The 15,089-nt window shown below is 34.0% G+C and overlaps 2 protein-coding genes across 2 annotated transcripts; one reads left to right on the forward strand and one right to left on the reverse strand.

Annotated features, from left to right (window-relative positions):
- Window positions 1–258: 258 nt before the first annotated feature.
- LOC143533585 (22.0 kDa heat shock protein-like) lies at window positions 259–860 on the forward strand. Its single transcript, XM_077028309.1, has one exon. It carries the CDS (start codon window positions 259–261, stop codon window positions 853–855), a length of 597 nt encoding a protein of 198 aa, XP_076884424.1. The 3' UTR covers window positions 856–860.
- Window positions 861–3,458: 2,598 nt separating this feature from the next.
- Window positions 3,459–4,520, reverse strand: LOC143533584 (fasciclin-like arabinogalactan protein 21). The gene has a single exon (XM_077028308.1). It carries the CDS (start codon window positions 4,518–4,520, stop codon window positions 3,525–3,527), a length of 996 nt encoding a protein of 331 aa, XP_076884423.1. The 3' UTR covers window positions 3,459–3,524.
- Between the last annotated feature and the right edge of the window lie 10,569 nt (window positions 4,521–15,089).

Below are 15,089 nucleotides of genomic sequence, written 5' to 3' on the forward strand. Positions count from 1 at the left end.
CAAGGATTGTTTAAAATAATGTATACTCACAATATTTTCCTCTTTATTACGATATTCTAGAGTACTCATCCTCGAATCTTCTACCTGTTTCTTGTTTCTACAAGCTCCCATCTCCCAGAACATTCAAGAAATTCTTCACAAATACGCATAACAAGATCTCCAGCTTACCACCTATATATAACGACTAAATTCTATCAATTAAGCAATCACAATAGAACCAACAAAGCAACATAACAAGCATCATCTGATCGTTACATCATGGGCACGATTCTACCATTTCCAATTTTGTTTCTCTTCATCACCACACAATGTTCCGGATCATTGTTATCATTGCTCGACCCTCAACCCGATCCACTCGGAACCAGTTTATTATCCGATATCATGAGGTCCGACATATTCACAAACCCGTTTAAGGAACTAGAGCAGATTCCATTCGGGATCGAGCGGGACGATGAAGTGATCGTGTCGCCCGCAAGAGTAGACTGGAAGGAGACAAGTGACAGTCACGTGATCACAATGGACGTACCAGGAATGAAGAAGGAAGAGTTGAAGATAGAGGTTGAGGAGAATAGGGTTTTGAGGGTTAGTGGTGAGAGGAAGAGGGAGAAGGAGGAGAAGAAAAAGGGTGATCATTGGCACCGGTGCGAACGGTCTTACGGTAAGTTTTGGAGGCAGTTTCGGTTGCCGGAGAATGTGGATTTGGATAAGGTGAATGCGAAGCTAGAAGATGGCGTGTTGAGGGTTGTTATTGGGAAGTTGGCCCCGGATAGGGTTAAGGGGTCCAAGGTGGTGAATATTGGTGGTGGAGAACAGGCGCCGGAGGTATCTGCGGCGGAGACCAAGTCGGAACTTTGATTGAGTGTTCGACTTCTGCTGGAAGAATGCCGAATGGTGAGCCTGTTGTTGAGTGAGACGGTTGTAATGAAAGTATAATGAACTCTTAAATTTAAATCAAATTCCCCAATACTATTGTTTAAATCAAAAATACGCATGTTAGCTATACACTTTTAATGCCAACAAGCTATAGTTTACAAGTTATATGCTTTACTTGCCAACTAGGAGGTGAAATTATAATGCAATACTGGTTAGGCCTTGATTCGAACTGCGGTTTGTAACCAGTTAGTGAGCTTCTCCGCTGAAACCAGTTAAAATCGATCCGGTTAAAAACCGGTTTCAAACATACTAAATCCTTTTACTTAAAAACAAAGTTTCTAAACCCAACCGGTTAAAGCTATAATTTAGTTTTGACTAGCTACAACTATATCCCATTTTGTTTCCAAACTAATCCGGTTTTAACTTAAAACCGGGTTAAAGCTATAATTTCGTTTTGACTAGCTACAACTACATCCCATTTTGTTTCCAAACTGATCCGGTTTTAACTCAAAACCGGTTTGGAGCGCCACTAAGAAATTACCCGTTGATCATTGGTTTGTTCAATGTTTCCAGGAACATGTAACCTTGTACCGAAGTTTTTAATTTATATATATTATTAAAAAATATGATCAAATACATTTTATTCTTAACATGAAAATAGTGAGACCAATTTGCTGTTGTTATTAGGTTTATATTTATAGGTATTTGCTGTTAATTTTTGTTCGTATTCTCAAATTTTCGATTATGAGACGTTATAAGTATTTGCTGATTTACATTTTGTTGTTATTATTAGATTTTTTCTTTAGTTGTTATAAGTATTTGCTGGTATTTGTTATTATTATTTTGCTCTAGATTTTGATTCTTTTGTTGTAAATTTTAAGTTTTTTCTTTGTTATTATAAATCATTATTTATGTAGATTGGTATTGTAGTTAGTATCGTTTCTTACGTTCTTATTTTTTATAAGTTAATATTATTCCTTATGTTCTCATGATAAAATTAAAATGTACGTAAACTTTTCCTATATATTTATATTAAATTTTATAGTAAACCAACTAAATGCTGGCCTCAAATCACATACAGGGCTTTGCGAGTGTTAAGGGTCCAGTTTCGGTGGAGGCACACATTTTTATTTTATTTCATTTGCATATATAACAATTTATTAAAATATTAATAAGTAATATTGGATCAAAAATATATTAATAAATAACTAATAATTTAGCAACTTTTCTGTTTGTGTTTAAATTGCTAGTGGCTATTTATAAGAGGGGCCTGTCGGTCAAATCGGTTTGGTCATGACCAGACATTGTCACATTGGTCATTGTTAGATATGTGTAACGAAGCGGCTAAGGGGTATTTTTGGAGGGAACATCACCCTGCGGCGATAAGAGGGGCGACAGAGGGGGGAGGGGGCGAATATTTGTCGCCGTGAGTGTTTAGTGGGTTAATATTATTATATTTAGTGTGTGTGTGTAATATATATATATGTGTGTGTGTGTGCGCGCGCGCGCACGTCTGTGTGTGTATGTGATGTGTAATGGGGCTATAACACTACTACATACTTAAAATGAAAATTGTTCCTCTACTGACGTGGTGTCACATGTTGAAAATCGCCCTCATTTGATGATCCTCCACTACACATAGCCTTATGCGAGGACTTCAAGTACGTGACAGTTGGACACGAATAATGAGAGAGAAATGAATGGCTCGAAGAAGGATTTAAGACAGTGAGATCACAAATGACGAAAATGGTTGTCAAATGAACTGGAATATCCTATTATGGAAGATACATACCACTTTCCCTTCAAGCTCACAACCACAAACCCTGCCATCCTGAGGTACATACCACTTTCCCTTCAAGCTCACAACCACGAATTTTCCTGTATAGCCCAAACAAATAAACTAATCAAGCTCAACCCTTCAAATGAATTCGGAAATTGTTTTAATAGTTATCTTATAAATATTACCTTCATGAATCAAACTCAATCCTTCAAATGAGTTTCCCAATTAAATTGCCCTTGTTCATCAAATAGATTTCTCCAAATCTTCGGCTAGATTGCGCGAAATGCTCTTTGTCAAATTATTATTAACATACCAATCAATACTTAACTATCAGATCCACAATCATAAAAATACCCAAAATACCCTTTGTCAAAATCTAGAGTCTTTGACCCGTATCTTCACAACTACAGCCCGTGTAGAATCTGAGCAGGGGTATTTTTGGAGGGAACATCACCCTGCGGCCGAAACTATCAGCTGCATGAATCTTTCACAAGCCTGAAACAATCTGGCTGTAATTATATTTCCAAATATGTTGTAATCAAATAAACTGCAGGTTTACAGGTCAAACTGATAATTTCCAACACTCCCTTGACTTAAAAAGTCGTAACAGAATTGCAATTATCTAGGCCAGTTTTTCACTGGGCTAAAACAGAACAGTGTTAAAACAAATTATATGATATAGGCAGTGGGTCGAAGCCCAGGTCTGGATCGGAGTCAGGATTCACAGGAAAAATGGGTGAATTAAGATACATTTAAACACAAATCATATGATATCTTTTTACTGTTGTTACAACCTATAAGTCTTAATTCTTTACAAATATGATTTACATAACAAAGTACAAACAAGAGCCAAAATCAACACAAGCCATTGTTATCCAGACATGCTCGAAAGCTCGTCAATACTCAACGGCCGAGCAATCCCATGAACAACCAAACTCTTCGACACGAACAAATCCGGTGCAGTAATTGCCACCCCATTAACACACACCACCTGATCAGAACTTTTCAAACTCTCAGTCACATCCAAATGTTTCCCAGGAGCCAACGTGGACAACGATCCGCCTAACACCAACTCTTTAAAACTATACCTCTTTACAACAACATGAACCCTCATAAACCTATCCAACAACGGCGAAGACATAGCATTTAGTGCCACGTTCGGAGGCGTAAAAACCGTCACCGAATCAATATCCGGAAAATCTTTAACAATCCCATCAGTCACCGACTTCAACCCGATAGCAAACGCCATGAATCCGGACGAAACCAAAACCCTAATCATTTTTTCCCATTCATGTTTAATATTAACGAACCCACGAGTAATACCCGCTTCACAAAACCCTAAATTTATACGTTCTTGATGACGATCAAATGAAGCGAAAGAACCCGATACTCCATGCATTGTAACAAACTGATCAAGAAACAAATCCGGATGAGTGAGCAACACGTTGTTGATTTCAAGAACTTGTTTTTTGTAATCGGTTTTGGTGATGGAAACGGTTTGGTGTTGGAATAAAGTTGGTAAGCATGTTTTCAAGGGTTTGTTTAATAGTTGTTGCATGGTGAGTTTTGTGGGTAGTATGTGGTAAGCAAGAAGGTGTTTGATCATGTGCGGTGGGATTGAGAGGTTGGAGATTGCGGAGTCGGGTACGGCGAAGATGGTAATTTGTGGTGTTTGTGAGAAGAGTTCTGGTGAGATGTGGAGGAAGTTGGCTATGAAGTTGAAGCCGTGTGATCGGAGGAGTTTGGAGGCGGTGGGAGTGTAATTGAGTGAGGGTGGATGGTGGTGGTGGTGGTGGTGGCGGAGGGTGGTGGTGAGTATGACGGCGAGAAGGATGGAGGCGGAGGTGAAGAATACGCCTTTCCCCATTTGTGTTGATGTGTTGAGAGAATTATATTTACAGAATGAACTATGAAGAATATTAACGCGGTTTTATTGCTGGTTTTATTTATCATATCGGTTAGGTTATTTAACTTTAATATGTTACTCAAAAGGATTAAAATTTAGATGACGTTTAGTGAATTGAGAAAAAAAAATAACAATAACACTCGATTTAACTCAGACGTTATATTATTCAATTTATTTGTGATATATCTCCATCTTATTGTTACTATAAACATATATAAATTAATAGACGGACTGAATATGAAATTTATAAACCTAGCAAAATGAAGTGGGGTAGGGTCGTAATTGTCCAACTTGTCGAGTTTGTCTCACATGTTGTGGCAGCATAAATAATAAGCCATGTCGCATTGGCGGAACCACAATATATTTGCATGGAAGCGGATATTTATATGGGTCATTTTTCAATCACTTTGGCGATTTTTTTATTTTAGAGGTAAAATGTCTGCAGTTTGCAGACCACATCTGCTATCTGTAGCAGAAGAGGTGGACCAAACATCTGCAGTATGCAACAGGAATACTGTTTGTTTTTTAACGTTTGTAAACTTCATTATACCTAAACTTTCTACAAGCTTTCTAGAACCAAAACTAATAATAATTGAACAAGTAGATCAAACTTTAAAGTAAACTATAAGTAAACATTTTGAAAATAAAAACAAAGACACAAGCTTCAATAATATCATCAAAATGCTTGCCTATTATTCCAAGACACAAGCTTAAGGAGAGGCAGGGGGAGTGTCGGTGGCGGAGGTGCAGGGGAGCGGCGGCACTGGGGATGACCGGTAGAGGCAGCAGCAGTGCTGGGGAAGGCCTGAGGAGGCGGCGGCGACGCCGAGGAAGGCGGTGGAGGTGACGGCGGAGGTGTGACGGGCTGGAGGAGAGGGGTTATGGGAGTTGGTGCGGCGCCGGCAGTGGAGGTCGCGGGGGTGCGGCGCCGGCTGTGGAGGATATGGTAATGGAGGAGATGAAAGGGAAGAGATGGTAGAATGAAAGGGGGCTAGGGTTTTGAATGAGATAAAAGATGCAGAAAACTTGAAAAGAGGAAGGTCCATGTATTCTAGAATAAGAAGGCGCGAAGACGTTTTTTAATGAAATGTTTTCAGAAAAACAAACAGTCTTGAAGCTTAAAAGTCTGTGTGGCACAGACATAAAATGCCAGGAAGATCTTCAGACACAAACACCACCTGAATAACAAATCTTTTCAGTTTGATCCGGTTCGGATTGGTTCGGGTTACCTAAAGGATCTTAAAATTAAATTTTTATATATTCAACAAAGTAAGCTAAACATCACTACAAATGCTTAATGAAATTTAAAATCCAATATATCTAAACTCGTCTACACTCCACACATACGAAACTATTTTTTTAATTTAAAGTTAATAACTTGTATAATTTTGCAAACCGCAGTCCCTAATCCCTAATTAATCAAATAATTAAAATGATAAAATTAACCATCAAATGAGTGATTCACTTAATAACTTACCTTAAACGGATATTTGGTTGGAATTCCGCTGATGAAAGGATCTACCACTGGCGAAGGATCAATGATCGACAGTGGGTCTGAGCCTGCTGTCGCTACTCACTTTCTTTTTCTCAATTGTAGATGGATTTTTATTATTATTATAGCAATGTTTAAACCTTTAAAAGCATGGATTAAGAACTTAAGACCTAAAAGTAAGGGCCTTAAGCTAATGGTCATTAGGCTAGTAAGATTAAAACCATTTGACTAATCATAATGGTTTTAACATTTTGATATCGGTAATTATATAAGTTTTATTGAAAAACTTTAAGGATAATTTCATGAAAGTCGGTTTCTAAAGCCTAAGGATAATTGTAAAATTTTATGAGGGCACTCGAAATTTTGACATATCATTGAAGCATAATTGTTTTTGTTTGTTTATTACATAATTATTTAATAGTATTTTGATAAAAGGAAAAATTAGTTCATCTTCATCTAAATAACCTAAAAATAAAATCAAAGAAGAAAAAAAATTTTAAGTCATTCATGTTGCTTATCCTTCCCATAATCAGTACTCGCAGTTGAAAAAATTGCACAAAGATTATGCATGGTGGAAACCATACGTGGCATGCAGAACTTTAAAATGCTTCAAAAGACACAACTATTCACCTACTTTGTTCGCATTCATCCTTATCTTTTGATGATCACTCACGGGTATAGCTTAACATGAATTCTCTAAATTATTAAAAACTAAGAACGCAAAATGTACGCTAATTATAACTTAATTTTCTTTTTCTAATAAGTAATAACTATTATATGTTATGGCTTTTTTTCTTTTCTTTTTTTATTATTTACAATAAGAGCAAATCCAGTAAAAAGAAAATAGAGAGAAGAAGAAATGATAATGCTATTAAGCGAAAATTATTAAATATCACATTTATTGTAGATTTATATCACTAGAAAGGTGAGTGCTGACCGATTGACCACTTCATTGCGCATGAGAAAAACAAACAAAAATCACCCGCTATAAAAACTCTCCCATACATTCATCCAACTTTAACACGTCCGTCTTTACTCCAACACTCTCACTCCATATAAAATTTCATTTTCCAAATTTCTTGAGCATCATTTAAAAATGTATCATTGTTGATCTTCTATATTTACACCAACCACATCGGGTAAACAGATTGTTTCATAATGTCGAATGTTGTGACGACAATATTCATATTAAAAGAGGTGATAAAGAAAACATTAGTCATATTTAAATAAGACTGGCATGCATGAATAAGTACTATCCCTTGTAATCTTGTATGGTTGGTCAGTTTTGTTGGAATAATTGATTATAATTATCATCTTCTTGATCGTGGGTTAATTGCGGTCCTGACGGAAAAATGGCATTATGAAACCCACGTACCATTTCGTAAAGCAACTGTAGCACACTTTATACGCACCGAAGACTTATATTTTCATAGTTACGATAACATATGGGCTCTAGCATGTGAATTCTGGTCCATGCCTACATTTGCAATATATACACCGGACCGCTGATGATTTTTGCAGACGAGAGTCCCGCCTTGCTTAGATTTCTATACAAAGATGCTAATACGACAATGCCCAAACTTAGTCGTCCACATTGTTCTAAATCTTCTAGATGATTTAGAAAGGACAAATTTATAAAATTGTTTGAGGTATCACAAAAGAATGAACTCCCACATAAATAAAGGATGACACAACGTCCATGTTATGTTAACTCCCGTACATGTGGGTTCTGAGACATTGTGGATTTTATTTTTCAAGGACAATGGTTGACTTAATCAAGTTACCGCTTAGATCTCCAGATGCATCATGAACGACAATATCTAACAAATTTGTATCCTTTGTCTTCATTCATCGGGATCAATTGGTGCCTCTACACCAGAAACAACCGGACCCTTTACCCATAAATTCCGTAGAATAGTATCATCTTCTAATGTTAAATTCGTATCACCAAATGGTAGGTGAAACATGTGGTTTTCAAAACGCCATCTTTCCACCAAGGTCGTGACTAACCCACAATCAAGAAGGCGGTAATTACAATAAGTAATTCCACCAAAATCGGCCAACCGTACAAGAGATAGAACATGGTCATACATCTCATTCTTTATTTAAATATGTCCAAAATTTTTTATCACCCCTTTTAATATCAAGATCATCGTCATGGAATTCGACATTTTGAAACAACCTATTTGCTCAATGTGATTAGCTTAAATATAAACGATCATCAAATTTAAGTGATGCTCAAGATGTTTAGAAAATATAGGTTTAGATGGATGATCAAAGGATTAGATGAATGGTGAGAGTTTAAGTTGGAGTAAAGATGTTTGTGTTAAAGTTGGATGCATGAATGGAGAGTGATAGTTGATAAATATAGGGGAAGGTTTTTATTTTTTCCTAATGGCCAATGAAGTGGCTAACCGATCAACCCTCTCTTTTCTAGTGATATAAAATTAAAATAAGTATAATTTTAAACAAATTTGGGTTAATTGCATTTGTAGGATTATATGGTTTATTTTAATTAGTAGGAACATAAGAACCTATGTTTGAAACCCAAATGAAACAAAGCCTCTTTTCTATTTACAAAGTTTATTTTTAGGGTGCACATTTTAGGGTGGTTAATTATCATTACTTCTTGTCTTTTTGTTTTCTTTTTACCGGATTTGCTCTTAATTATAAATTAAAAAAAAAACCCTTAAAACATATATATGGTTTATTTTAATATATAAAACATAACTACCTGTGATGGTGTGAATATATAAAAAGTAAGAATATTAGTATCGTATCATTTTAATGCGGTTATTTATTCTTCTCCTATAGATATTAACGTAGTTGTTAGAATAAGAAAATTAAATTATTGTTAACATACATTTTGCATTTTTAGTTTCTAACAATATGGAGAATTATGGTTAAACTGTTGAGTCGGAACATTTAGAAGGAAGATTGAAATTTTCTCAACCTCCTCAGAAAATGACTAAGTATGAAACTCAACCAAGCTTGGACCTTCAAGCATGGAGTTTTACTACATCGAGCATGATATCTTACACTCGTAAGATTATCTTCTTGAATTCTTCTAAGTGTTAAAAGTTTCAAGCAAGCTACACTCCGTCAAGCAAGGATGTTTTTCATCATGCACAGTTTGCTGTTCAAGCAAGCACTTGATCTATCCAGCTTAAACCAAGTTGTAGGAGCATTTTGGTGGGTCGAGCATGGATACAATAAAGGATTATCTCAATATGTTCTAAGAAAAGCTTCGATCATGGTTCAATCTCGAGCAAGTTTCAGTACCCGAGTATACTGGAATTGTTTTCAATAAATCCTAAAAAGGAAAGATTAAAGAGACCTAAAAAAGCATGCTTACTCATGGAATTTTTTCAAGTAAAGTTGAAATATGCCATAGAGATTGAATTCTAATATGAATGCATATTTTGCTTGTTATATGAAGGGGACTTCTGCTTTATTAAAGAGCATATAAAAGCAAAGGAAAGATCCAAGATTGCATATATTTTTCACATAAGCTTTCAAAATGTGCGCCACGTGGTTTTTGTCAGAAAGAACGACGAGAGCCATTTGAAGTTATACTAACCAAATCAAACCCACGCACTAAAACAGGCGTAAACTATTTCGATTTTCATATACTCAATTATAACAAATGAAAAAGAAAACCACATTGTAGTGCGTATTAAACGGAAGATAAAACCCAAAATATATAACGTGTTTGGTTAATTAGTTAGTTAAATGTGGGTTAATTAAATAAATAATAAATACTAATACAAAGAAAAATAATAAAAAGAAAAGCTACTATTAAGGATGACAATGGGTCAGGTTTAGGACAAGTTTAGGCATTCACAAACTCATATCCGGTTAATAAAATCCATTCGAAACACGTTGGATATTTTTATGGTAATTGCCCCTCAGGTATCAGGTATACCCGTCGGGTTTCGGGTATACTGGATAGTTGAGCAAAAATACCTGTCTGGCATATTCATCCCAAAGCCCGTCAGGTATTTACCGGGTTTTAATCGTTGATGTAGATTACATTTCTAAATCACTTCACTATATACAAAATTTAAGAACTAAACACATGAAATATTATGTAATATGTATTAGAAACAATAGATTGTAAAGAGAAACTATGGTATATATTGTAAAGAAACAATAGATTGTAAAGAGACAATCTATTGTAGAGAAACAATAGATTATATATTAGAAACAATAGATTGTAAAGAGAAACTATGGTATATATTGATCATGATATTATTTACATTATATAGTTACAAGAATAAGAAACTTTAAATCTTATCATCAATGGTAGTTAATACATAGTCAAAGCAATTGATTAGGGGTTTGGTTAGGTAATAATGAGTTGTTTCATAACACCCCCCCCCCCCCCCCCAAATCATATTACCACTCATTAACTTTAACAACATAGTTCCGGATAATGTTAATCGGTACTTCCCAACCTAGAGAATAATAATACTTCTGGATCAGTTTTGCTACCCTTTTAAAAACCTTTCTAAGAAAACCAATGGAAACTTAATCAAGGGAAAAATAGTGCAACGTGTATAATGATCCCCCTCAAACAAATAAATGTCTTTCAGTATGTAGAATCTGACCTGTTCTGACTGTTTGGCTGATCTTTCTAAGAAAACCAGTGGGACAAAACTTAATCAAGGGAAAAATAGTGCAATGTGTATAATGATCCCCCTCAAACAAATAAATGTCTTTCAATATGTAGAATCTGACCTGTTCTGACTGTTTGGCTTGATCTTTGATGTAGTAATCTCTTATTCAAACTCTGTAAGGTGCTCTGTCTTCATGTAGTCGTCTTGTCCTTCTTCAGCATCTATGAGTTGCATGCTAGTTGTACTTGTTGGATGATGCAAACATTCTTAACCGATATCGTATATTCTTGAACGTTCACCATGATTTGGTAATGTTGTAGATTGCTTGATGGCAGAAAAATATTGTGTCATCGTATGTGAACACACAAGGTAACTATATATGATCATATTTTAAATTAATCAAATATATGTGCATCATAAGAATGCCCAACTAGATGAGACTTATCATTATAATTAATGAAGATATAAGCCTCATGTCCTGCAAATATATCGTAAGTACATCTTGTGTATGAACTTATATTTCACTTACACATATACAAAGAATGCAATATCATCTTAGATATATTAGTGAATCGTTCGTGTTTAGGTACGACACTTCTCGACCAAGTACTTCTTCGCCCTTTTTATGAGACATTGAAGATCATTGTGTTTATTTCGCACGAATAAACTTTGTGCATAGTAAAATTATGCTAACATCTTCTGGATAGTTTGATTGATGGGAAAGTATACAATTACACGTATACTCGAACTCTATGTCGAAGTATAATTACATTGTGTAAATATATATATGCTCGAACTTCCGGTCGAGCAATAGGATGTGTGCATGTTTTATTTATTTAAAAAATTCACTCTTTAGTAGTTCTGTAATTTCTCTCGATGATTTTTAAATCAACACTATAAACTGTGATTTTCATTGATTACATCTGTTGGTGTAGCATATGCAAATATTTCATCAACACGTGTTTTGTTTTGGTTCCATGTTGTACAATTTTATAAATAAATTATAGAGATCTCATTTATATTTGATACCAGTGTTTATTCTAGAACTTTATATTCCTCATCTGAGGTATTTTCATTTATTCTAGAAATCGTATTAGTCTCTTTTGAGACATCTTCCTCTTCTGAGGTCTTATTATATTTTAGAAATGAAATAATCTCTTCTAAGATATTGACCTCTTCTAGGGTCTTATCAATAACATCTTCGGGATCTTTTGTATGTAACCTCTTGTATGATTTAGCAACTGCATTATTCTGCTCATTTGGTTTTCGTGGGTATTTTCTTAGAACCTATTTTTCTTAAACGTTTACTTTGTAATGTAATATATCTTAGACTACTTTAATTCGAGCAGTTTGTGTTTTTGAATGCATCTACTAATTCATTTGCTATTTGCTGCAAATGTATTCTCTCTTTTGGACTTCAAATATGAGTTGATCACTTAGGGGATCAAAATTTTATAGATGCAATTAACGTTATTTATTGTCTTACCAGTCTTTATTTATACTATCCCCCCCCCCCCAAGACTAGTTATACTATCGTATTAAATTTGACAGTCAACATATTTTGCAACTCTTTTATGCGGTGTTGGTACATATACCGCACAACATAATATTTTCAAGTGAGACCGACTTGGTTAGCTTTGGTGACTAGTTATCTTGGGGGCTACTCGTGATTAGTTCAGTAATATCCCCTCATGTGGAGATGGAAATTTGCATCTCATTAAGAGTGGTTAGCGATTATCTATGATCGATTAACTGATCATTCAACTAAACTGCTTTATGTGTAAACATGAGCTACTGGATGTTCATCAATTATATTGATAGACATATAATAGTCATTTAAAAGCTTTGGGTGTGAATTCTCATATATGATTTAGATTGTAAACTAGAAAAATGTTACATTTTAGGTTGCTGAAAAACTAATATGAGTTGATTTAAAGATGCATTACCAAAAATGTATCGAACATGGTCCACAGGCGGATTAATAAGCATGTGTATGAGAGAGTCTTTGAAGAATACATGCTTTTAGAGGCGCTAAAGATTTATTTGCCTACACTATAGATATATGATAAGTGTTGAGGCTTTTTAAGTTACTTAAAAGATGCTTGTTGGCATTGTAGATTATTTAGCAGGGTTATGTTCAAATAAGAAGTTTGATTTTCCTAAGAAGGCTAGGAAGGAGGGTATTTTTGTCTTAACACTTTTATATCAAAACCCACTTACTTTAATTTCAAAACCCACTTACATTAATTTCAAAAACCCACTTACATAAAACCCACTTACATCTTCACTCATCTCCTACATCCACCACCACTTCACCACCCACCGCCACCACCTCGCCGGAAAAATCCGAAAAAACACAATGAAAAACACTATGAAAAACACAATGTAAAAAACACAATGGAAAAAAACACTACAAAAAAAACACAATGATAAAAACACAATAAAAAACACAATTGTATGACACAATGTAAAAAACACAATGGAAAAAACACAATGAAAAAATACTATTGTATAACACAATTTTGTAAAATACAATTTGTAAAAAACCCACTATTTTTTAAAAAAATTTTATATTACAATATGGTACTCATATAAAAGATAAAAAGACACTCGTTATTATGGTGAATTTGTTTTTCAATAAAAACGTAGTAATAAAAAGTTATGGACGTTTTAAAATGATGGGGGGAATTTGGCATATGCCTTGCATGTGGAGAGAGAAAATCAACAAATGTGTTATTCCTTTTACACCCTTCATCTTATGTTCATACTTGATTTCCTCCTAAACTAATCTCAACCCTTTATTTCAAAATTAATTGACAAAATTACTTTTTATCCTTCCTACAAAAACTGTAATTCTTATTATAACCCAACCATATATATATATATATATATATATATATAAAGCATAATTGTGATTGGTCAAAATATATGATGTAAGTCTAACTCATAAATAACTTACAACAATACTAGTTAAGTCATTTAAGTAACATCTCATAAATAAAATAACTAGATGTAACAGATTCATTAAAGCAATCATTAATTAACAAATCAATCCTTTTATAAATTGCATTATTAATAAACCAACTTTTGAAAATAAAATTATATTATAACAACAAATATGCCCATTATGACAAAGAATAATACTTATGTCATTATATTGGCTCAATTTAAGATCTGCATCTCTATTTCATAACAAAAAAATAATTTTATTTTTATTTTTTTAGCCAAAACCAATCAAAATGAAATAAGCTAATCAATTTTGTTTATTTTGGTATACCAAGCACTGCTCAAATGCTTAATTCTAAGTTGGGTGAAAAATTTGGATGAAAAAAAATGTGTGGGTGATTTCAAAGCAGTCATAGGATATTGATTTAACTAATTGAAAGAAAGAAATACTACATGCATATCCTTAAAATTAATTTACTATTTGGAACAAGAACCTGCATGCAAACCAGCGGCCCTCTTCAATTATATGCATTTGTTGTTCGTTAAAAAAATAATAAATGTGTATATCTCATCTCAATCTTCACTTTTCTTTTACGATTTTTTATGTAGTCATTAACGATGTATGTAACCCAAAAATCAAACACTGAGAATATATATTTGGTACATAATAGCAAGACAATCGTTTGTGTGTTACCTAGGTGATGGTATAGATGCAAATGATATAGTTTTCGATGTCTTGTTGAGACGTGGGCTATCTAAAAACCAACGATGGCGTTGTTTGGTCTTGATTCTAAAAATAAACATAGATACAATAGAAGGTTGTAACCAAATATTGGCACCAACATCCCCACCCCATGATGAAGAATAACAAGGAGACTATTGTTAATCAAATAATATTTGTGGATAGAAATTTGAATGCTCCTTTTAAAGAAAACACGCTGATAACTTATTAGAAACAAGAGATTGAAGAGAGAAACTAAGGTATCTATTGATTATAATATTGTTTGCATTATATAGTTACAAGAATATAAAACTTCAATTCTTATCATCAATGATAGTTAACACATAGTCAATTTATGAGGTAATAATGAGTTGTCTCGTAACGCATTTTGTTTAAACAATACTACTAACAAAACAACATTTAAGGTTGGATTTGTGAGAGCATTCTCAATCCATTTTCTATCCATATCCATTTAATTACATTAAAATCACTATAGTTTCTCTCTCGTATTCAATTAAATAATACATTTTTATAACTTTATCATTATATTTTCTCTCTTATTCACTTACAATCATTTTCAAATTTAACTTTCTCGTATAACATTTTATCAATTCTCTATTCACAACCACTCCCAACCACATCCTATAATTTACAAACTTTCTTACATATTTTGTAGGACATGCGTTTGAATGCTCTGAGTAAATTAAAATGAAAACCATTTGGTCTTCCCATGAGCAAAAACCACCGGTTCT

The sequence above is a fragment of the Bidens hawaiensis genome, unplaced genomic scaffold (genome assembly GCF_021521415.1).
Source record: "Bidens hawaiensis isolate Kalapana, Puna unplaced genomic scaffold, B.hawaiensis_p1.1 tig00009799_1, whole genome shotgun sequence".
NCBI classification, from domain to species: Eukaryota; Viridiplantae; Streptophyta; class Magnoliopsida; order Asterales; family Asteraceae; genus Bidens; species Bidens hawaiensis.

Coding starts and splice junctions, on each gene's coding strand:
- LOC143533585 (XM_077028309.1), top strand. CDS start 259: ATGGGCACGATTCTACCATTTCCAATTTTGTTTCTCTTCATCACCACA.
- LOC143533584 (XM_077028308.1), bottom strand. CDS start 4,520: ATGGGGAAAGGCGTATTCTTCACCTCCGCCTCCATCCTTCTCGCCGTC.